A 25851-nucleotide genomic window follows, 5' to 3' on the forward strand; every position below is an offset into this window, starting at 1 on the left:
ATTTTTGATCTAAAGAAGAAAACCACGACCACCAAGGAATTTCACGTGAGTTATAAGTTTAAAGGGGCCCCAATCTACGCTTCGAAAAATATTACAGTTCAGAAATATAAATTTTTTCTTCGTTAAATTATTGGCCACGCCGACAAGCGCTTTAGCATTTAAGAGCCTAGAATTTATTCATGTAGAATTTCTAAGAACTTGTAGTTGATTAGCTATCCTCCGCTGCCAGAACCACGACCCCGAGCATTTTAAAAATATTTTATAATTAATTTTTCACTATTTTTTCGAAACTGTTAAATTTTATCAATTGTAAAATTCTGTCGAATCACGCATGGTATCATGCAAGCACAAGAACATTTTTAACTCTTTTGTCAATGCTAAATTATTATCAATCTGTAAATCAAATTCTGAATCTGCACTGTATGATCATATATTTTATTATAATATATTCCAGTTTTGTTAATTCGTTTTCTGAGTTCGATTATTTCTTAAGCCTGTCAATTATTGTGTCTGATACGTTCTATATCATCAAGAACCAATCGAATACGATCATTGAAATAATTGAATTAAGCTGGATATTGGAACAGGTCTAAGTGGATGTAGTGAGTGGGGTCAGATCGAGATATTTATTCTTTGTCCTTACCTGCTCATATATCAGCTTTTATCTGTTACCAACCTCGACTTAGGAGCGAACACATCAATTGTACAGCAGATGCAGCCAGAGATCATGTAAATTCCTACAATAGAGCTTAAAACCTGACAAGACTCTGTTCTCGAAGTATATTCTGAACGATATTTGGTCCAAATACCGTATTTTAATCCTTCAGAACTTATTAGAGACACAGTCCCGTAAATTATCTACATCGGGATTTTTGCTCGACCTGTATGATTTTGTATGCTCATTCTTCACAGGTAATAATTTTAAGGTATCCGTATTCAGTGTTTAGCGTCCGCTACATTACTTATAAAAATTTCATCATTATACAATCTGTCATTAGAAGAATCAAGGGTGAGCGAGCGTTTAGGCCTCCCGCGATTCCGACAATTGTATTGAATCTTGTAGTGAGTCAATCAGTCTGGTGTACACTCAGCGTCCACACACGCAATTGCAAAATTCATAGCCTCTACACCATTGATTCAGTACAAGATTCACTCTACATATGTGAAGCCGTTAAAAAACGCACCAAATGATTTGCTGGCCCAACGTGAGGCATTTAGATACAACACTACATGATTTGGCAAATCTCTCTACATATGTGAGGCGAGTAAAATACCGCTTTACAGCATTTATGGCGAAATGTGGTAATAGATTTTCTTGAAATTTTACAGGTATGTTCCTTTTTAAATTGCACATGGACGTATGTACAAGGTTATTTAAATTTTGCATTTCAATGATGATATAAAAGGAAAAAGGAGCCTCCTTCATAGGCCAATATCAGAGTAAAAATCAGACTATAGAATTATTCATCATAAATCAGCTGTCGATTGGATAATGAATCGCATGCCATGACGCATGCAATTTAATATCTCAATGTAACTTGAGTTATGTAGATCAATAGTGTAATTGGTCATTAGTAATCACTTTTAGATTTGCATTGTCTTTATTGTCATGAGCCACTTGGAGCACCCGGACTGTCAGTCGGTGTTCAGCTCTCTTTGAGTTAACATCATGTTATTCAATAAAAATCATTCTTTTAGAATCCGAATTTAAATTTATTTAAATCCATCTGGCGCCCAAACAGGGACTCGCGGATTTTTCGGGAATTTAAAGTGCCAAGTTTTCGATCTTTTATCCAAATCGGGACTTTGAAATATTTTTGGAAAAAGTGTGTGTCAACTCTTAACCGTGGGTTGTCAAGAACTTCATCTTTAACTCCAATCTGGATTCACCTCAGATCTCTAGTCCTGGTGGATCAAGATCATCACGTCATCGATTCCCTTCCTTATCAATTGGAGTGGGTCAAGGAGCGAGGAGATTTGTGGAGGATGAAGAACCTGACGCCAACTCAATACCATCATCTTCAACTCAACTTCATGAACGTAAGCTTTCGCAAATTAATCTAACCACGGCCAAAGTGCAAAAACTTATACCTGAGTTACTTCTCAATCTAATACCGGACTATTCTGGAGACCCTAGTGAATTACTAAATTTTGTGGAAGTGGTTTCTCAGCTTCATGGGGAGTATACCTCAGATAATATTGAAGAAGCTAAGGGGAATCATTGAGCAATTTTACTCAAATCTTTGAACAAATTGCATGGTGAAGCCAAACAAGTAGCACATAAGAACGAGTGTTCCACCATTCCAGAACTTATTACAGCTTTAAAAAATAATTTCGCAGATAGTAGGTCAATCCCTCAACTGATGACTGAATTGAAAATGTAGAGGGACAGGCTCTAAAAATGTTACTTGAACAGTTAGATACTCAAACTGTAAATGTGTTGTGCAACGGTATTCCTACTTCTCTGGGTGTTCATCTCCAAACACTTCAAATGAAAGACTTGAACGATGCTAGAAGTAAATTGATCAATAACAGCCACCTATTATTGAAACAATATCGTTTTCACAACGATATGACGAACTTGAACAAGAACGTTGACAAACCCAACAATTCTCAGCTAAAACAACCCTTCCACAATAAGAACAGAAATCAAGTTTGCTCTATTAGTACAATTTTTGTCAGTTTATGACATTACTCCCTATTATGTATCATCGGGACATCCGGATTCACAAGGCACAATAGAGCATGCACACTCTACTCTTATTGAAACTCTCAATTCTTTGGGAATTGACAGACCAAATTCAACCCTAGAAGACAAACTACTCCTTAGCTTAATTTCTTACAACAATTCAATCAAAAAAGACTTCAGCATGACTCCTTTTGAGTTGACATTTGGACCAAACAGATACATCTCAGATTTAGAAATGACAAGAGCTCAAATCACAGAACATAGCGCTAATGAACATTTCATGGAACTTGAAATGTTACATGAAATAAATAGAGCTAAAATCGAGAACGAAAAACATACTAGAACAGAAAAGCTAAACAAAAATCGTGAAAAAGTACCGGAATATGAAGAAAATGGAAGGTTCGTGAGAAATATCCAAAATAAAAAGCATTTGCCAAAATATTTTGATTGAAGCAGCAGTGCCCAATCAATTTGTTCTCGATAAATGCATTTTAATTAATTCTTCAACTTTGTGCCAACCTGATGAAATAATCTCAACTTAATGCCAACCTGAAAGAATTATTAATTGGTCGCCAATTATCAACTGCTTCGAATAGGTACTCTCTCTAGTTTATAGTTCTATAGTAACATATGATATGGACATTTCAATTCTAATTAAGAGATAGGGAGAACAAGAATATACATGCTGAAAGGCGAACTTTAAACCCTTAAAAACCACCCTTAGAGTTGAAATATCGCCTTTCCTCTGTGGTATAAGGAAGCTATATTCTAAGTTTTGTTGCAATCCATCCAGTAGTTTCCCAGAAATCGTGATCAGTGAGTCAGTGAGATAAGAATTTCATAAGTATAGATTTTATTTGCACAAAAATGTTGTGTATGTATATCACAAGTGAAAAATTTTATTTCTCCCTCAGGAGAATTATTGCCCTCGGCTTCGCCTGGGGGCTTCGAAATTTTTCCTCAGGGAGAAAAAACAGCACTTTTCACACTAGATATACAAATAACTAATTCTAATCGATACTATTAACATCTGTTATCACTTTTCAAGCTACCCACACGTTCTAAGACTTGTGAAAGTGTGTTGTTCCATGAAAGCACAGCGTTATAAATGAAATTTCATTACATACTCATATTATTGGAGTTGCGGTCCAAGAGTGTGCAGTAGCAGTCGGCCATATTGTATTGATGACCCATGTAAAAACACTTTGATCATGCATTTTTCAACTTATTTGACATTCAAGTCCACATTTTATATGGAAAAATGTCATTGTATGGAGTATTAATGTAGCAGGGCAATGGCTTTCTCAAATTTATAATATACCTCCCAAGAAATATTTAAAAAATTAACTTTATTTAATTCTCTAGAATTTGAAAAAGTTCAAAAAAAAATATTTTGTAAAATTGAAAAAGTGAAAAGCAATCACCCCGAAGAATTCAATAAATTCTTTAACGACATATTATGAAACTTGAAATTCTGTCCATAAACAAGGGCACTATGTATCCCATAAGATAACGTTGATCTTATTGACCGAACGAAGTGAGGTCTAAGATTCAAGTCGACGGTTTTGCATTTCTCTTAATGTTTAAATGTTTAAATTTTTAAACGTATAATGTTTAAATTTTTAAATGTAAAAAAACGGAACTGGATGAATTCTATCATATGGAATACAAATTCAAACCAAACGTGAACTGAGTTTGTTAACATCTGGTACTTGTTGATGAGAATACTGCGTGAGGTCTACTGTTCACAGAACTACTAGTTAGATATAATTATATTTTACAAGAGAATTTTACTAAATTCCATGGAATTAGAAATGTATGAGATTCAATTTGGATGGATATCTCGATTTACTGAATTTTTGAGCTATTCAATAAATTATTCACTGTACGAGTATTCAATAAGATTCTGAATGCATCAAAATTAGTGTTTCCTTTCTCTCTGAAAAACTTTTAATAATTATGCAACTCTGGTTTGCGCACAGGCATTTTTTGCCCATGCAGAACATTTTCTAAAGGTTTATTTGCCTTAGTGTATTCATGAGGTTATTTCATTCTTTGTTGTTGTTTTATATTGAAAATGAGTACATAAGATTTTTTGCTTTGTAAATTGCAGTTTATTTTGTCCGTCTGAATGGATTTCATCACTTTTAATTTAAATATCCTCATCAGTTGTTAGCGGTAAGGAAAGAAGTTTAGTTTCGTCAGGAGGAAAATCTGGCATGCTTTGTTCCCGAGGAAAGCTTGCATGCCCTAGATAACAACATGCTCTATTACCTTCACGGACTAGTCGAGAGCCTTCTTTGCTTGTCAAAGATCACGAATATCTAATAGGGACAAGGAGTTTGGCAAGAAGAAGAAGAAGAAGAAGAAGAAGAAGAAGAAGAAGAAGAAGAAGAAGAAGAAGAAGAAGAAGAAGAAGAAGAGAAGAAGAAGAAGAAGAAGAAGAAGAAGAAGAAGAAGAAGAAGAGAAGAAGAAAAGAAGAAGAAGAAGAAGAGAAGAAGAAGAAGAAGAAGTTTGCGTTGAGAACAGTACTCAAGAGGGCTCTTCTCTTCACTTCTCAGGATTTATTACATAGGGAAATTCGATAAGCATATTCTGCTCTTCTGAGTAATATGCCAGAAAAGAGAAAGTTGGAGTGAAAGAGTTGTAAAAAACAGGGGGAGAGAGGGTGAGTGCGTATGAGGGAAATCCAGTAGAGCAGTGGCTCTTTCCAGCATTTAGTCTTTGATGAGAACTTTTTTAATACGCTTACTGATTTTTTGTTCTCCTTCTCATCTGCTTATTTCTTTCCAGCCTCTTCCTCCCATGTCTACATTTTCCTTCAAATCTACCTTCTCCTCTCCTCCAGCCATAATGAAGCTTGAAATTTGTCATCTTTTTTCACTACGTCTTTCTTAATCCAGTATTCTATTCTCAAGTTTCTGGATTTCCAAGCAAGAAATATTTTCCATTGATGAGCATAATATACAATATTATAGAATTTCTATCAGAGTTACGGATAAAATTTTTTATGTATCATATTGAGACGCGACGCTACGTTACATGCCGTGACCCGAGTCTGCAAGATGAGTTTACATCATATTATAATGTTCACACTACTAGCTTCGCGTCTATGTGAAAATTATAATAATTAGTCCGGGCGCAAATGTCGTGAATAGGGCACTCCGTGGTCATTTTTGAGTAACAAACGTGGAAGATGTCTCAGTATCTTCGTTAGGTCTAGCATGATAAGAATCGTGATGATAAGTCGAAATCACAGGCAAACACCTCAGAAACAAGATGGCCGCCAAAATATTCAGGGATTTGCTATATAGCTTGTATTTTAACAACCGTTCAAGATATTCAAACGTGTTTTAGACGAAAATATTTTTAAAATCTTCCTCTACAATTTATGTTTCATAAAATTTTCCTCTAAAACGCATTATGTTTTCAGTTATAACCTTCAAAACCTCAAAAAATTTTTTTTTCTAAATTTGTTCAAAACTCATTCCATCATAACTCTTTCTCAGCAAGAGATACAGAGAAATTTTGAATCTATGAAATTTAGAGCGTGTTTTTAACTTTGGAACGATATACCTTCATGTGCTGTACGTCAAAAAATAAGTTCTCCAGCGCCCTCCAAAGAAAACCCTGCATGATTTCTGGTGCGTTTTTCCATACCCATGAGGTAACAAGCTAGAACTATAAAATCGATTTTTTCATGACTACTCCAAGATAGAGACTTGCAAATGGTCTCAATCTCTTCGTTACAACAAGACAAATGAGAATATTGATGATGGAAACAACGAAAATATTCGACATCATTGAAAAATACAAGATGGCGGTCATTATTTACAGAAATTTTTATATCACTTGTTATTCAGTTATTGTAAGAGATATCGGATTGGGTTTACCACCAAAGTGTTAAGAATTAACCAAACAATGAAGTCCGAAAGAATCATCTCATTTCGACCACTCTTTCTATTATTTATTCAACTTCAAAAACTTGAAACAAACATTTTTCGTGGACAATATTATACTTTCCACTCTGTATATGTATTCACAGTAGACGAACACTAGTGTTATTGGCACAGTGATTCGGGCCGCCCCGAGGTTAATAGGCGCTCGGGGCGAGATTTTGATATGCGCCCCCCTCCCACCAGTATAGTGCAGTAAGGTAGTATTTAAAAGTAATGCCACATTACTCTTCCAGGAGGAGAACTTCCATTATGGGCTGTATCCTCTCCTTGATAATCAAGCTATAGATTTTGTAAGCAGTGTTCAGCAAGCTGATCCCTCTATAGTTGTCACAGGAACATCTTAGTCCAGTCAATACAATATAGACATAAAAAAGGGGTGTGCTTGCAATTTGTAGTTCTGATTTTTAATATATTATTTGGATACATAAGAGAAGTCCAGAACCAATTTCTGTTTCTGTCAATCTCTTTATAATGATGTGTAGGAAGAGAATATTCATGATGGCAATCTTAAAAATGATTGTCATCATGGAAAAAACAAGATGGCGGCAAAAATAAGTCGATTTTAAAGAGATCGTCTGTAATTCTAATAATGTCGAGGATATCGGATCAATTCAGTCATCTGGAATAATCATACTAGGCTACAATATCCGAAAGATTTATCCAATTTCACCAGCTTTTACTATGGTGAATATAACATCTGTTAGGTTTACTAAACATGTTAGGCCTTTACTGTATAAACATGAATCTATTTATTTATAAATTGAATTGTTCCTCTACTTTCCACTTTCAGGAGGTATACTGTGAGCTCTACAAGGAGAGCTAAAATGAAATACAGTCCAAATCCATGTTAACTGATAAAAATGAAATAGCTTTGGCCAAGAGATCCTATTCAAGAAAGCAGAACACATTTTCCTCTTCCAGAATTCGAACTCTTGAAGAGTTGATTTTACAAACTTTTTACCTCAAAAACACATTTCCAAGATTTTTCAAGAATCTTCACTTCTCTCAAAGAGAACCTTGAATCTCTTCCTGACCCCTTTCTCTACTTGGAGTAGAATTTTCCATCATTAAGCATGATTAATGAGCTCGTCTTCCTCTTCCTAGTCTTTGATTAATTAATGAGGATCGATACCACTTCACTTTCATTAATTAGTGATGGAATGACAATGTATTCAGTGAGGTATTCTTTAGAATTGAACTTTTGAAAACGCCAGTTTCTTTGGAGAATAGATAGCTTATTTCTCAATGTTGATTTCATATGATGTTATAGTCATTTGCATCATATCCATCGAATGGATAGAATATAATTTACATCTTCCGGAATCATGAGAATACACGTTGATACAGAGTGGCGCAGGGAAGCCAGAAATAAATAGTGACAAATCATAAAACTAGTAGAATGTAATGTGAAAACTATCAAGGAGGTGAATAACAACGTCTTCGGAGTGATTGACAGCATTCAATTCGGATTTTCGTTTAATAATAATTATTAACTCTCAAGAACCCTGTTCTTATGTTTATCCTTGACAATTTATATTATTCCATTTTAACAATATTGCAGTAGCCCCAAAAGGAGAAGTGAATACAGTAAAAGTAGAATACTGATGGAACGTCATGTATTCATTACTAGCAGGTAACCCGTGTTCCGCAAGGGTCTAATCAAAAACTTGATAAACTGAAAACTTGACCTACTGAAATCTTGAAAAATCTAAAATAGGCCTATAACCATCCTCGATAAATTGAAAATCTATATGGAAATTTTCAAGTTAATCAATCCAGTAGTTCAGACGTGATGATGCGTAATTCATGTATTTCGTATCCCGTATGTGAAGGCCATTTTTTTCTATTATTATGTACAGAGTGTCCCAGAATTGGAGTGCCAAACCGGAAATAGGTTCTATGGGTCAAAATAAAGAAAAAAAGAAGTCAATTTTTTTCCTAAAATGCTTAGTTTACGAGATATTCGCCATTTCGTATTTTTTACAAAATAATTTTTATCTTTAACATTTTTGGACCGATCGCTATAAAAATCGGTAGGTATGTTTAAATAAGAAAGATAAACTGTAGAAGAAATATACAATTTTGTCAAATTCGAAAATTCAAAATGACGACCATTTTAATCGTTCAATCCAAAATTGCAGGATAACGGTGATAGATAGAGAAATTAATCAAGAATAAATTCTTTAGGAAATTTTATTTACACGAAAACAATGAGAATCGGATAAAGCATAACAGAGATACAATAAAATGTGTGTTGCATTTTCTCTTTGTTTTGGGACACTCTGTATAATAGATAACAACTGAATAAGACATAATACTTGAAAACTTCACAGTATTATATTGATTTTTCCAATACATCAATTTTAATATTGATTAGATCCTTCTCATTGGAATCAGACAGCCTTTTGTTTCCCCGATTCCAAACAAAATACCTACAATATTCGTTTCACTCCGAATAATGTGTGTCTGATATAATACATTATAGCTGAAAAATATAAATTATTACTTATTTTATTGCTATCTATTCATGCTTTTCCTATGAATTCCACTGATACAGTATGAAACCCATGTTCATTTCATTTGTACTGGTTGCAAAATTTTACATTAAATAATTATTTGAAGAAATCCAAGTTTAATCGTAAAGAAAACAACTTCATTCAAAAATTAATTTATATGTTTCGATGGAGAAAATTGAGAACAAGAAAATTGAAAGAACCGGAATTCGATCCGAGAAACTTCCGCACCAAAGTCGAGTGATCTATCCACTACACCACTGCTCCGCTCCAATCACTATCTCTGTAAACAAAGTCTCCATTCTGGTGAGGTACGTTCATGACGTCAAATGTGGTAATGCCGTCCAAATATTCTCTGCACAGTAGTTTTATCACTTTTTCAAAATTCTAAACCAGTCCAATGGTATTTATTACCAAATGACACAAATGACAATGTGTTAACATCAATTGCGCAAAGCTTTAAACAACTACCGACTCTATAGAGCTGCGGAATTCAAAATTTCTCGTTTCCCAGGCCACTCTGTAAAGTGTTCGTGTCAATATATTAATATGAATAATATCTTTATCGTATTCTCCTGACATTAACCTGGAGCTCGATGTGAGTTTCAGCCTCCCACACATCACGGTCACATGCCATTCGTCTCCATTTTATAATATTCCAATCTTCCAGAGATCAACCTTAACTTCATCTCTCCTTCTGTTGCGAAGCCTCCCTGTCATCTTCTACCTTCCATCCTGTCCCTATAAATTGCTTTTGGCATTCAATGTTCTTCCATTCTCTCAATATGAAAATCATGAATGCATGGAAAATAAGGAGAGAACTTCATCACGACACACATTATGTCGACCAATCACTTGCGACGATGCGAGTACATTATGTAAGTGCTTAATACAAGTCATGCCCATAACGCGTTCTCATTGGCTGATGCATCATGTCAATTCAGCTCCATATTTTTCAATCAAGGGAATATTAGTCTATTATATAGAGTCTCCATTTTGCTGAGCTCATCGAATCAATAGAATGGTAGCGCTAAATTCAAATCAAAAGAGTTTTATTTCAATCAATATTACTTTTAGAATCTCAATTTGTGAGTAGAGCGAATGCGATAGTGATAGTAAGTCAAGACAATAAGTAATCATCGTATTTGAGAAGAATCAATCATGTTCTTCAATTAAGTGGTAGAGTGACAGTAATTATCGTATTCAACAAGAAAGATATTGTTTAATTGAAAAGATAATCAATTGATGCATCCTATTATTATTGTCTATTTTTTCTGACCAACAAACATACGGCTTTAATTCACACATCGTCATAAAGTTCATTGCTAAATTACTCGATTTATCTTGGAATACTTTTTCGGGAAATGTAAATGAATAGTTCTTGGTAAGAGTTCCTGGATCCCCAGAGTAAACTTCAAACCCCCAGGACTATATTTGAAGTTATCTGTCCGAGATTCGAAGGTTTTTATTGTAGTCACTTTCGTTTACATTTCTAACTTTCTTGGCTCACTGCACATTCGCTGCTAATGAGTTGTGGGGGAGGAAGGGTTTATTGTGTTGGGGTTATGGGTCAGGGGTCGGGGGTCAGGGGTCAGGGGTTGGGGCAACCAGTGTGCATACACGGTGGTATCTTAATTATATTGTGAGCAACAAGATCACGTAGCACCAAAACTGGACTATATGCAGCTATCAGTGTACTCAGGTCTTCCTTGCTTCAGTATTCTAAGGGTAGTGTAACTCAAAAGTTAGTTAAGGTCTCTATTAGTTGATTATTCCTATCTCCTTATTCCCGCCTCTTCTTCTATTTTCTTCTTATTTGTCTACTTCTTTTCGGATCTTTTACTAGACCATCCTGTCAATATTTACCCCCTTAATTCCTGTCCAATAATCTCTTTCCCAGTTTTTAATTTTATTTCCAGGATTATCACCTTCAGTATAAACTCTCCTTTGCTCTGTTTCTTTTCCAGTCTTCTTTTGGAACACAATCACCTCTACTCTCCTCATTTCTTATCGGTATTGTTTGGTTCTCTTCATCTCACTCCTTATTCCTTTCTCTATTCTTCCTCTTTCACCTCATCAAAATTATAATCTACACCGTTTTATCTGATCTTTACTCCTCCGGTTACTAATTGTCGACTTATTCTCTTCCATCTTATCCGAATAATAATATTGTTCTCCTTTTCATAGTTTTTTCTTTTTTCCTCTCTTTGCTTATTATTCCTATATTCTTGTTACTCTTGTTACCTACTTTATAATATTTTCAACATCTGTTTTTTGGTATTCTTCATCAATCTCTCCTCCACCATTCTCCTCTTTTACCAGGCCACTCTGTAAAGTGTTCGTGTCAATATTAATATGAATAATATCTTTATCGTATTCTCCTGACATTAACCTGGAGCTCGATGTGAGTTTTCAGCCTCCCACACATCACGGTCACATGCCATTCGTCTCCATTTTATAATATTCCAATCTTCCAGAGATCAACCTTAACTTCATCTCTCCTTCTGTTGCGAAGCCTCCCTGTCATCTTCTACCTTCCATCCTGTCCCTATAAATAAAATTGCTTTTGGCATTCAATGTTCTCCATTCTCTCAATATGAAAATCATGAATGCATGGAAAATAAGGAGAGAACTTCATCACGACACACATTATGTCGACCAATCACTTGCGACGATGCGAGTACATTATGTAAGTGCTTAATACAAGTCATGCCCATAACGCGTTCTCATTGGCTGATGCATCATGTCAATTCAGCTCCATATTTTTCAATCAAGGGAATATTAGTCTATTATATAGAGTCTCCATTTTGCTGAGCTCATCGAATCAATAGAATGGTAGCGCTAAATTCAAATCAAAAGAGTTTTATTTCAATCAATATTACTTTTAGAATCTCAATTTGTGAGTAGAGCGAATGCGATAGTGATAGTAAGTCAAGACAATAAGTAATCATCGTATTTGAGAAGAATCAATCATGTTCTTCAATTAAGTGGTAGAGTGACAGTAATTATCGTATTCAACAAGAAAGATATTGTTTAATTGAAAAGATAATCAATTGATGCATCCTATTATTATTGTCTATTTTTTCTGACCAACAAACATACGGCTTTAATTCACACATCGTCATAAAGTTCATTGCTAAATTACTCGATTTATCTTGGAATACTTTCTCGGGAAATGTAAATGAATAGTTCTTGGTAAGAGTTCCTGGATCCCCAGAGTAAACTTCAAACCCCCAGGACTATATTTGAAGTTATCTGTCCGAGATTCGAAGGTTTTTATTGTAGTCACTTTCGTTTACATTTCTAACTTTCTTGGCTCACTGCACATTCGCTGCTAATGAGTTGTGGGGGAGGAAGGGTTTATTGTGTTGGGGTTATGGGTCAGGGGTCGGGGGTCAGGGGTCAGGGGTTGGGGCAACCAGTGTGCATACACGGTGGTATCTTAATTATATTGTGAGCAACAAAATCACGTAGCACCAAAACTGGACTATATGCAGCTATCAGTGTACTCAGGTCTTCCTTGCTTCAGTATTCTAAGGGTAGTGTAACTCAAAAGTTAGTTAAGGTCTCTATTAGTTGATTATTCCTATCTCCTTATTCCCGCCTCTTCTTCTATTTTCTTCTTATTTGTCTACTTCTTTTCGGATCTTTTACTAGACCATCCTGTCAATATTTACCCCCTAAATTCCTGTCCAATAATCTCTTTCCCAGTTTTTAATTTTATTTCCAGGATTATCACCTTCAGTATAAACTCTCCTTTGCTCTGTTTCTTTTCCAGTCTTCTTTTGGAACACAATCACCTCTACTCTCCTCATTTCTTATCGGTATTGTTTGGTTCTCTTCATCTCACTCCTTATTCCTTTCTCTATTCTTCCTCTTTTACCTCATCAAAATTATAATCTACACCGTTTTATCTGATCCTTACTCCTCCGGTTACTAATTGTCGACTTATTCTCTTCCATCTTATCCGAATAATAATATTATTCTCCTTTTCATAGTTTTTTCTTTTTTCCTCTCTTTGCTTATTATTCCTATATTCTTGTTACCCTTGTTACCTACTTTATAATATTCCAACATCTGTTTTTTGGTATTCTTCATCAATCTCTCCTCCACCATTCTCCTCTTTTACCACCCTCCTTAACTTTCCGTTCATCTCTTTTGTTTGTCATCATCTCATTTCTGTTTTGCATTTCCATTTCAGCTTCTTATTACATTCTCATTGTTGGTTGAGTTATTCTTCCTTGTCTCTTTTTCTCATTACTCTACATCCTATCGATTTTATTCTCCTCTCATATATCGGATTATTTTCCTTCTTTTAACTTTTGTTAATATTTTATTTCTTCTCAACTTGTTTTCTTTTCTTCCCCGTTGAAAGCCGCAGGGAAATAGAATACGAGAAACAGCAAGAAAAAGAGATGCTGGAAGAAGAATGCAAATTAGAAGAATGATAAGAAGGAGAAGAGGGAGGAAAGAAGAGAATAAATATAAGACCAAAACCGTGAGTTCAAACTCCACAAACAGGTCCGAAATAAAATGTGTTATCATCAAGAGCCTCAGAAGGAATGGAATGGAGGTGAAGGAAAATACGAAGCTAGAGAAAGAGGAAGATTTAAAAAGGAGAACATGAAGAGAAGGGTTGAGAAGAAGATTAATAGAAAGAAGAAGAGGGAGGACTGGGTGTGAGAAAAACCACGAGGAAGCATAGAAGAAGAAGAAGAAGAAGAAGAAGAAGAAGAAGAAGAAGAAGAAGAAGAAGAAGAAGAAGAAGAAGAAGAGAAGAAGAAGAAGAGAAGAAGAAGAAGAAGAAGAAGAAGAAGAAGAAGAAGAAGAAGAAGAAAGAAGAAGAAGAAGAGGAAGAGGAAGACAGTGACAGGGAAAGAAGAATCCGTGACTTGAAAGTAGCACATACTATCCAGCCTGCCTATCTAAATGTGACCTGAAAACTTTGCCTTTGCCTCCTCAGCCAGCCCAGGGCCAGAGAACATCCCCCACTCCTCTCACACCATCAACCAACATTATTATAAACTGCTTCTCACTACTCGGCTCGCTCCACTCGCTTTGCGAATAGCAGCATTTGTTATCTGACCGAATGCAATGAATAATTACCATCCTTGAGACGTATTCATTCCACTGTACTTCTTGAACTCGGGAAATCGATAAAATTTGAAGATGAAGAATGGTGAAAATCGAAGGGTATAGCAAAATAAGTTGATAATAAGTGAGTTGCCTGAGGTTTTTGGGAATGTCACGCCAAAAATATCATTAATTTTCCAGAGTAGAGATACTATGAGGTATGAATGAACCTAGAGTGTGCTTACGGTGAATTCCGATACGATAATGAAAAGTCACATCCAAGTTGGTAGCTCCAGCTTCTATATCTAATTAGGTTGGAGAAATACATAACTGTCGGAGCTGCCTTCAAGCATCTAACGGTAGTATAAAGATCACGTCACTAACTCATCCAAGTGATTTAATAAAATTTTAATTTGTAGATGCGAGGATCTTCTTCATCACGTCCATAACTCTTTCTCTTATTCTGCTGCCACACTCTCCACATATTACTTCTATTGGAACTGTATGACGGCGATATTATGTCACTATATGATCTAGATAACTTTTTTGTGAATTTAACTTGAAAGTCTAGACATGACTGAATATGTCAAGAAGCTTGGACAATTTTTACCCACACTTTGTGCTTCTTGAGAATTCAGTGAAACCGTCATATTTAATAGTAGAAAGTGAATGAATGTAGGCCTAATATACCCATGCGAACCTTTGGTTAGGTTTATTAAATAGTACTGTACATTCATATTTTTTCATAAATGTGCTATACTGAGATGTATGGATTGTCCTCTACCTAACTCAAAGTATAATTATGAGAGGAAATACTTCTCATAAAAAAACATTCAAAGAGAAAAATATGATCTTCAGTATTCATCTACGAAATATTATTTTCAAATACTAACATTTATTCATTTGTGAGGTCTAGTACAATCAGAGTACAGAATTTATGAGAATGAGTGACAGATGAAAGACAAAAAGTGTCGTTTAGAGGAGGTTTACTGTGTGTAACAGTATTTTCTACATTAAACAACGTATTAGAATAAATTCTAAAATCGAAGATGTTTCAACAGTATTTATGAATCGCGCGAGTGTTGCCCAACAGAAGAAGTTCAGTTTCACAACAGTCAATAGTTTTATCACAGTTTTGGCAAGAGCCTCTGAGCCACCTTAGACGAAGGGTTGGGAGGGGGTTGGGGCTGAGGATGGATACGGCCTATATTCTACTGCACAAATTCCGAAAGTGGTGACCTTGACTGAGAATTTTGGCACCGCTCCAGTTCGCATGCGCGTGACACTGAAACATGAAAAATGTTTCCGTCAAGACGTCTACTTGTGGTGAGGGAGTGAGGGAGTGAACATAATGGCAATCCGCTGTACGCTGTGTTACTGCTACACCACTAGAGTACAACACAACTTGTAATAACTCATGGAAGCTGTATTATATTGTTGTTAGAAGCTGCAATAGGAGAAGGAACAGGCTTAGTGGAAGGAGGAAAAAACGGAGGAGGGGAAGGAGAAAGGAGAATTGGAAGGTAAAGAGAAAAAAGAACAAGACCTAGAAATATAAGTTCTTGCTCAAGGAGTTATAATGGAATAATGTTTCAAGGTACTGTATAAAGAAGGTGTTACTACTTATGCATACAGTACCCTTAAAAATCAGTACTGTCACTCTACGTGATGGAAAATGAGCACAATCTCAGCGTAATGCGTCCTGTTGAGTACCTATTATAGAACTCGTATAACTGAATTATACTCAAAGTCGAAAACCAAGTTATATAGTAGATATTTACGGAGACTATTTTGTCACCAATAAGCATTAATAAATTGAGCGTTGTGTACCGAATTAATTTTGATTCAATTTGTATATTTTGTAAAGCAAAAGCACCCAAAATGCTGTTTGTAACGACACCCTTATGTTATATCAAGTTCATACACGCCTGTACGGTATGATGAATTATTACGCTATTTTAAAACAGACTCACCTGATTGGCTACGATCTTTCCGCTTATTCTTCCTCCTTGATCTGGGTGGCCTCACCGTACGCTCCTTTGAAGAAGAACAAGAAGAAGAGGAGGATCCCCGCGACTCAGATCGCTGCTTAGTCAGCAGTTTCCGTCGTTCGCGAGATTTTTTCCGCGCTGTCATTCTGACCTCAATTTTCCTAACATCACTAAGCTCGTCGCAATAGCTAACCCGTCGGCTACAAGGATTCGAAATTTTCTCCGATTTGCAACTTTTTGAACGCCTCAAAAAACTACCACAAGATGGCAAACATGAGTAAATGGCCATCTCAGAGCAATCACTAGATGGTAAAGCTCCCAATTTCCCAACAATATCACCCCCATTTTTGTTAAAGTCAGTACAACTCAGAATGTCTCCATGAATTTCTTCCCCCTTTTTCATCCCACTATATGCTGAATCTCCCATTGCTTCTTGTTTATCATCCAGTACAAATTTCAATTTGTTTCCCTCCTTATCAAACGATACCTTTCTAGCACATTTGTTTTTTGAATCATTCTCATTGTTCACCCTTGAAGATTCTTTTTTTGGTTTTGGAAAAGCTATATGTTTCCCAGTTATATCTCTGGTCACAATAAACCCTCCTCCTACCTCGTGTGAAGAAGTGTTTTCATCTAGACGTTTCCCCACATTTTTCTCCAGTGATTGCTGACTAATATCCAGAGAATTTTGCTTTACATCTTTATCACCTTCTAGTTTTCCTCCCTTATTCTTCTTGAAGCTACCTCGACTTTTCCCTGATTCATTGAAACCAATATTCACCTCATTCAAATCGTTTTTGGTGTTGCTTAAACTATTTGGAACTTCACCACTTTTCTTGAGTAATAGATCTTCCTCATTTGGTAAATGGGTATTTATCGATTTTTTCCTTCCTTTATTCTTCTTAAAGCTGTCCCGAGAGTTTTTAGACTTATTCAAACCCATCTTCATTTCATTGAAATGGTTTCCTGTATCACCAATATTATTTTGAAGACTACTTACTTCCAGCAACAAATCTCCCACATTTCCTTCCTCAAACTTTTCTCCAACAATACTTATTTTCTTATTTGACAAATCTGGTGCAGTATTTTTCAAATTACTCTGAATATTCCTCCCTTTATGTGTTGGACAGCCATCTATTCTTTCTCCAATTGATATCACATTATCTTTCAATCTATATGCAATTATTTCCCTCGCCTTATCCTTTGACAACTCTAACTTTTCAGTTGTACTTTTCAAACTTTTTTCGTTACTCCTACTTTTCCTTTGTTTGTTATTCCCATAACTACTTCTCACAAAATTTTCAGCAGCTTCAATAACTCTAGTTTTTCCTATACTGTGCGTGAGATCGGTCGTTCCTTCAACGTTATCGGGATTAGATACAAACTTACTTGTGAACGAATGTCTCTCGGAAAATGAAATCGATTTGAGAGAATTGTTGAAATGTTGTTTTTTACGCCATCTTGTGTCGACCAGTAAGTTGCCTTCATGATCGAAAAGTAAGATGTCAGGAGCACGTGGCTCTGTTGCAGAGTCAGGTGTTGTCAGGGCCCATTTCCAATGTTTCGGCTTTTTCAAACTCAACTTAATTAGGTTGGTAGAGCCTGTATTTTCAATGGTTGCTGAGTTATTTTGCTTTTTCATAGTCTCCATTTATGTACAGAAACACTGATACATTATTCTCTAAACTCCATGCAGTTTTCCAAGATCAGTAAAGTCACTAGAAATGTATACTCATATAATTGTCTTCATATATTTTATGTTCAGTCGAATAATCAATTTCTATATTACAAAGGGTTACTCCTGGTTTCTAGTCACTGTTGACAGGAAACCGGAAGCATGTAAATGACTGGAAATGCATGTAAGCACGTACTTGAACTGAGTACACATGAGTAGCCCACTTGTGTATGTCACATGAACAAAACATGCTTAAGTACATACCATGTGCTAGTACATGTCCACAAGAATCAAGTTACAAGCTCCCAGTAACTGGAACGACTATCAAGTTGTAAGAACCTACTGGCATTATTGATATTAATTGTTTGATGTAGGCCTACATCGTATGTTTACTCTTGATTTCCCCAACAAAACAGTTGAAAACTATAGTGATGCTTTTGAGTTGCACGGTGTCAGTGAGTGAAATTCTCACTTATAGTCAGATAGTTATGTAATAATGTAATAATGAGTGGATAATAAACTTTCAAGGAAAGTGAAGTAAATAAAAAGCACCCAATTTAGTAACCTATGAAATTAATTGTTTTCTGCACTTTCTCCTGCCAACAATCACTTTCTCAAAACTCAAATGGGACTCCTAGCTCTTTTGTTATCTCTTGAAATCATAAAACATTTTTTCAAAATATCAGATGAATGAGTGTCAAAAATTAAGGAAACTAAGTTGAAACGTATTGCAGGCTTAATCATTATATATTAGCAAGTAAGCATTCAAACAAAATGCAATATCACATTTTTCCCAACTATTGGAAGAGATTCATCTATGGAAAACTGTGAATGATCATCGAAGAGAGTGGAGTTTAATAGAACCAACTAATAGTGTTAACATGAAGCGCACTTGTGTCTGAACCGCACTAAAAATACCGGCTGTCCGTTCGTCTGCGCCTAGCCACCTCAACTAAGCTCGCGCTCCTCTCTGAACGGCTCAGAACCAAATCAAAAGCGCAGTTCAACCACTGTTGTAGCCTATAGTTAGTTAGTAGATCTATTTATTCTCGCATGCACATTCGACATGGCTTCCTGCTTACTCACTCTCTTTGGCACACTCTTTCTCTCTCTCATCAAAAATAAATCAGATCTAGAAATAAATCCTAATCTTGTGCGACACTTGGTCACGTAGAAGCGACAGAGATGCTGTATTCTTTTGCGTTGCTCCTCTACTTAATACTTTTTTATTCTTACTCTCTTCTTCTCAATCTTTTTATTCTTTTTCGTTTTATCCTCAACCTCTAACTTCACTCAATTTTTTATCAATGTTCTATCACTTGAAATTGATATCTACCACTCGAAGCACCCACGTGAAAAAGGTGCAGAAACAAACCATTCATTAGCACCGCAGAAAAATTAGGAGACGCTGAGAGAAAAGGAAGAAGAAGAAGATTCCCACCTCAAAATAGCACCGTTTGAACGTGAAAAAACACTTGTTAAATCACATTTTTATGCAAATAGTTTGTCAAATATCTCAAATATCAAACGCTGTATTTTTAATGTATCCATCGAATTCATTAGCTAATTTAACTAGAAAGTCTGACCATTTCAATGTCATGCTGAATCGAATAAGGTGAGTGTTTTCTATGGACATAAGATGTTTTCTCATTATTGATGAGTTTGCTTGCGAAAGCCGTCGTAGTAATGGGTTTCACTTTTTGAGAATATTTTGTGAATAATTGCTCCAGAAAATACCCTATAGTTTCAAATAGCTGCGAAACTCAGTATACAGTTTTTCAAGAAAATATTCTGTTACATAAAATCACTAAAAAATAATTAAAAGCCTACCTTTTCTTATGATACCATTGGTTTCAGCTGCTCCTCCTGGCATAAGCTCTTTTATGATGACGTCACTTCTCTCTCCCTCTTCCTCTTCCTCTTGACTTTGCACAACCTGGAACATTAAAATATGTGAATGAAGAGTTTCAATGTAGCTTTACATGCTGGACAATACTGGACAATTTACTATTACTTCCAAGTATTTATCGTACTTGCAATTTTGCTTTGATGTAAGAAGGAGAGGTCTGCTTGCTTTACAGATTATGACTTGCTTGTTATAATAATGACAAGTTAACATCGTTTTTAACGTCTGGTGGATCTTTTGCATGATATAAGCCTAAACGTTGGGAAAATGTATTGAAAAATACAAGAAACGCTCATTCTGAATGTAGTTCAAGGGATAAGCTGAATTAGCAATATATCATCTTATCATAATCCCGAACTCAATGAATAATTAAACTTGTACACAAATTTCAAATCTTTCAAGTAGACGCCAAGAGCTGAAGCTTATTCTTGAAAATATTGAATTTTTCTAAGGAGAATATTGTCAATTTGATTTACCTCAATATTGATCCCAATAGTTCCCCACATCTTTTCTAGGGTCACTTCAATCAGCCTTGATTTTTCTTTTTCCTCTTGAACGATTGATTCTGATTCCTCTGAAACATCAATTATTCCATTTGGGATCTACTCGCAGTAATATAATGTATGAAAATAAACTATTATTACTCTATAGAACTATGATAAGTAATGTCGAAAGCATGAAATTTGTTAAAATATTTATCTGAATAGGAAAATTTAATATTGCGATAGAATTATTTAAATTAACTCAAACAATATATATTTTTGAGATAAAAAAGCCTCATTAAAGAATATGGAAAGATTTGCAATTTTTCTAATCAGAAGATGGCTAGATTGATGATTTTTGTTTAATAGGAAAATTACAATAATTTGATGAGGAGATCTCTAGGCTGCTACGCAAGCACTCTTTCCACGGAGCACTCCACAAAATATAATGCTCCAATAATAGAATTGAGTAGATAAGATAATGTGTATCGTCTTAAGACTTGAACAGGTTTTCTTGGAGAATAAAGCTCCTCAACCATAATAGAAAACTACCTCATTTCATAATACCAACTTTTCTATTATTTCATTTGAAGTTTCATAATTCAACGAAAATTGTTACAAGAGAAGATTGTAAGGTAACTCTGATTTGCCTCTGATGACCGATCTTCAAATTTCCAGTTTCTCCCAGCTATCTCTCTGCATGTAATCTGAGGTTGATACTTCTTCAATTTTTAATTTTCCGTTAGTTAACCTTCCCCATCAATTAATTTTGAAAGTACCTGCAAACAGTGGAACCAATAACAGAATAAACTAAGATTTAGATCATTTCTTCAACTTACCATTAATCCTGTCCAACTCTGGCGATAGAATATTGTGTTCCCTTTCAGAATTGAATCCAACCTTCAATTCCCCCTGAAAAATCAAATCTAAATCCTGATCTTGATCAAGTTCAGTTAGATGTTCCTCAATTTGTTTACAGCATTCGTCTGATTCTTCTGCAGCATCATCCAAATCATCTTCCAATTCATCAACATCATCATCGATTAGTACTGATGATTCTGAAACATTGGTCGATTTTTCACCGACACAAGCCATTCCAGACGGATCTCGAGTGCAGTCTCCACTGTCGGTCTGCACAATTTCAGAATTTTCTGTATCCTGGAAGAAATTGTCAATTCTTTCAAAAAATAGATCGTTTGAAAATGTAGCTGAATCCTGAAAGTTTTTCTCCAATAATTGAGGATATGGAGTGGAGTTTGAAAACGTGAAATTGATTGAGTTTGATGTAATTGATGAATTCCTTAGAACATCTTCAACTACCTTTTTACTAGTATAATTACTATTTTCAGGAGTACGATACATATTTGTATCAATATTATTGATACTTTCTACAATATCATTCATTGTTATTTCATCGTTTTTCATATTTACTTGATAACTTTCTGATTCAAGTTTAATACTACAGGAATTTATATTATATGTTTTAATAGTGTGCTTCACTTGATCTAAAAAGTTCTCTTCCATGTCTTCGATATTATTCCTAAAGCATGTCCCATTCTTATCAATCAAACCCATTTCGCTTCCATCAGCAAACCCCATTTGTTCTTCAGAGTCTTCTCTTGTTTCATTACATTGAGATCTATCAGTTTCCATATTACATCCTTGTGCACCATCAAGTGTTGAATAATTATTTTCTTCAACACTCTTATCACTAAAGCTACTACCATCTCCAGCTTTACCAAGAATTTCATCTCCTTGGTAAACAATATTGGCAGTAATACAGTGTGAGTAGTTGATACTGTCTTCATTGATTTCATTACGATTCTCCAAGACTGAATCATTTTTTAAACTTCTGCAATCCTCCATGTTTTCTTTTTCATTGTGACTCTGGATTGTATCCTCTCCAGAACAATAATATGTATTATAATCCTGGTTACCGTCAGTTTGCTTTACTTGCTTATCACTCTGAATTGTATTTTGTTGAGAAACATTCACATTATCATCTTCGTTTTGATTGATTGTATTTGTATTTTGTACTGGCTTACCAATTTTGGCACTACTGTAATGTACTGATAGGTCAATATTTTGTGTTTGTCTGTTACATTTCTCCTGGACCTCGAAATTTGATTTTTTTTGCTTTCTTCCACCCCTATTCCTCATTATTTCATTATGAATCTGTTGAGTCAATGTCACTGCTCTGTTATCGTGCAACAATAATGTACTCGTATCAATATCACTCAATTCATGTACCTTATTTCTTTGTTGCTCATAACTGCTGATTGTATAATCACAACTACTTTTGGCAATGTTTGAATTATTTCTCTCATTTTTCTCCAGCTCGATGATAATTGTGTTCCTATTGACGCCGTAAGTGATTTCAGTACTTTTGACAATGCTTTCGAAAAAATTAATCAGACTCTTGACTTTGTTCGATGCGCTATCCAATATTATATCTTCCAAGTTCATTACGCTAGATTGGCAAGTGTCGAATGACGTTTTTCCTGTTAGTATACAATCTTTTTTAGACTGTCTTCCAACAACTGTCGAGTCTGCATTATTGTCTACATATTCAATAGGTGATTCAATAGGTGTTCTGCTAATAATTGAGATTCCAACACCATTAATATCCAACGCCCGTCTATCTTCACCTTGAGTATGTTCAAAACTTGATTCTGAATCTTTTTCTGGATTTACCACCAATGAATCACTATAGGAATCTGGCTTTAGCTCCTTAATCTGATCACAAGTAGTTACCTTTTTCCAACCAATCATAGATTGGTGGTCTTCATTAATTCGTACCAAATCCTTCAAAGTTTCATTATGAGTGGTAATTTTCTCCGAATTTCCTTCAATATGTTCATCCTCAAGTTTTCGCTGATTATCATCAACAAAATAAGAATTTACCAGTCTCTTATCATGTTTGATGTGGTTTTCTCCACCCTTTTCTCGTTGTATTTCTTTTTCATCCTCTTCTCGATCACCATGAGACGTCTGATCTTCCAGAAAGGCTTGAAGATAGTGTGAGAGATCAAATCCAATCATCGATTGTTCACTTTTTGTTAAGTGATTAGATTGACTGAATACTTTGTTTCGAAAAAAATTAACAGTTTCTGCTTCGAAATTATCTAGTGCTTCATGAAATGGACTTGAAGCGAAAGGTGTTTCAAAACTTGTGTTCTCTTGATTCTGGAAGTTTAGTCTTTCAGGCGATTTTTTTGAATTATCGGAAAGATACACTCCACTATCTGGTGCCGACTCCGATTTTACTCTAATGAAATTATTATCGTTGACTAACAATGTTCCGGTAAAAAAGTCTTCCTTCCTGAAAAAATGATCACCTCCCAATGTTACTCCCGATAGAGCATCATTTCCAGCACTGGATTTTCTATGAAGTTGAACTATTTTCGGGCTACTATTCAACTTGATTTCTTTTAAACTTCCATCACAATTTCCATCACCAAGGACCTCACATTTTTCTCCCATATGCTCAGTATTAATATTCTCACAAGTAAACACCAAGTCCTTTGATTTAAAAATCTCTGATTCTTGCCATTTATCTTCGATTTTGTAACAGGATTCAACTACTGTATTCAAGAGAGATCTGCAGTTTCCATCAACAATGTCAATATCATCATTTCCATTATTCTTGTTCCTAGATTCACGATCGAGATTGTTGATTAACGATTCTTCCACATTTAAATTTATTTGTGGATGATTTGGCGATATGTTGAGCTTTTCTTCTCCCATTTTATTATTGTCTCTTTTTGACCATCTTATATCGATTATCTCTTCATTATCCTTTGTTTTTGGCACAGAATTATCGATTTTGAGTATTTTTTCGGAATATACACCTTCAACTAATTCCGATTTGAGATTATCACTATCTTCTGGAAAAACTGGATCGAAATCGTCAAAATTCAAGTCGTGTGGGCAAGGCGAACCAGGTGGCAGAAATGGAAAGTTAACGTTTGGAATGTAGTCTGCTTCATTCGCGTTGTAACTTGTCGGTTGATCACCAATCATTGAAGCGACTGAATCAGTTGTAGAATCCTTTATATCTTCAATTGTATGTCCAGCATTTGAATTTGATAAAAAATAATCGTTTGAAGATGAATCCACTTCTGTTCCTTCCGCATCACTCGCAACGGTTGGATCATTATTTGCTAGACACATCAAAGTGTTCGAATCAAAATCACCAAGATTATTCTCAGCTATATCCTTCTCATGTGCTCCACCGCAGTTTCTGTGTTTACTACTGAAATTTGCAGACCAAATCGTCTCGAGAGTATTATGATGAGACAAGTTGTCATCACAAGCTGATTCGATAAGTTTAAACGTGTCGTCAATTTGATTCACGAAATTCATCGCACCCCCATAACCCCACACACCAGTGGTGGTGTCACTATTGGAAAAATTATTGCTGACTTTATCTGTATGAGTTTGGCTGGTAGAAACTCTATCAGCAATAATGAATGATCCACTTACATTATTGATGTTGGGAGTATTTTCATCGACTAACAGAAGACTATTCAACCAATCATCATTGCCTTCTTTATCAGGAAACGTAGCAGATGTTTCATGTATCTTGGAATCTTTAGAATTCTCTTGAGAAATTGTGGTGCTATTCCTTCCAGGTTCATTTATAAGGCCAATAATTGAATCAATAATATTCTCGTTATAAGATGAAGAGATCAACGTATTGGTGTTATGCTGCAGAAGTTCTCTTTCTTCTTCTTTTTTCGATTTGGTAGCTTGGTTCGTCCAATTCTGTCCAAGTTCGATATTATTATCAAAGTCTTCATTCCTTTCGATGCTTCCAGAAGCAGTGTCAGATGAAAATACATCGAGTGACTTTTCCAGTCTTATATCATCAACAATCCTTTCCGGTAATGGTGAAGGTTGTTTCTTATTCTTTTTCTTCCTTGGCAGAGGAACAGGAGTGAGTGAAGTTTCATTGTTGAGATCAGCTGAAAATTGAAAAGATATATATTATGTTATAAATTTAGTTCATCATGATCAATAAAATTACCTTAATGTAATAAAAAAATAACAGATGAAGTGTGGAATATAAGAAGGTGTGAGAGAGTATAACCATAGATGAAAGATAGGTTCCTCTTTATTCCATGGTATCACTTAGCTTCTTGAAAATTTATGAAACTTTCAGGGTCCAAAAATCAGGGGTGCTCAGCCCCTCTCCAAGGCCAAGGAATAACCCCCCCCCATAATACCTGAACTTTACAACTAGCAGCCACCTAAGAATTTTGAGAACGCAGACTGCGTCCTCGCTCCCCCCTCTGAGGGCAACCCTTCAAAAAAATTGAGGCGAAGCGAAAATACACTAGCGTAGGGTGCTCTCTGGGTTGTACAAATTTTTAAATCCGTAACTTGAAACTATAATGTGAGAATCAATAGCAAGGTAGAACAATGAATTATTTTTCACTCCATAAATATGTGAAAATATGTCAGAATCAAAATTCAAGGCAGGTGAAATCTTGTGCCGGCGCAGAAACAACAAACAGTCTGTCAAAACATAAATCATGAGTCAGCTGATGAATTCACTAC

At 35.3% G+C, this 25851-nt stretch overlaps 2 protein-coding genes across 3 annotated transcripts in view; both read right to left on the bottom strand.

Annotated features, from left to right (window-relative positions):
- Positions 1-18880, bottom strand: part of LOC120353589 — an 86142-nt gene extending 67262 nt beyond the window's left edge. The window contains exons 1-2 of one of the 2 annotated variants that reach the window (XM_039437929.1): positions 16209-18880; positions 14979-15520 (exon numbers count right to left, since the gene is read on the bottom strand). In XM_039437929.1, coding sequence (XP_039293863.1) covers positions 15447-15520; positions 16209-17877 — 1743 coding nt within the window. In that variant the 5' untranslated portion in view covers positions 17878-18880 and the 3' untranslated portion in view covers positions 14979-15446. Of the gene's footprint in view, positions 1-14978; positions 15521-16208 lie in introns of those variants that run through there. The other variant, XM_039437936.1, reaches the window with a different exon arrangement.
- The window catches only part of LOC111049444, a 321875-nt gene that overhangs the window by 286310 nt on the left and 9714 nt on the right, over positions 1-25851 (bottom strand). The window contains exons 2-4 of the mRNA XM_039433074.1: positions 21129-25256; positions 20284-20381; positions 19732-19837 (exon numbers count right to left, since the gene is read on the bottom strand). Of these exons, the coding sequence (XP_039289008.1) occupies positions 19732-19837; positions 20284-20381; positions 21129-25256 (4332 nt within the window). The remainder of the gene's footprint in view (positions 1-19731; positions 19838-20283; positions 20382-21128; positions 25257-25851) is intronic.

Source organism: Nilaparvata lugens, chromosome 1, assembly GCF_014356525.2.
Source record: "Nilaparvata lugens isolate BPH chromosome 1, ASM1435652v1, whole genome shotgun sequence".
Classification (NCBI taxonomy): domain Eukaryota; kingdom Metazoa; phylum Arthropoda; class Insecta; order Hemiptera; family Delphacidae; genus Nilaparvata; species Nilaparvata lugens.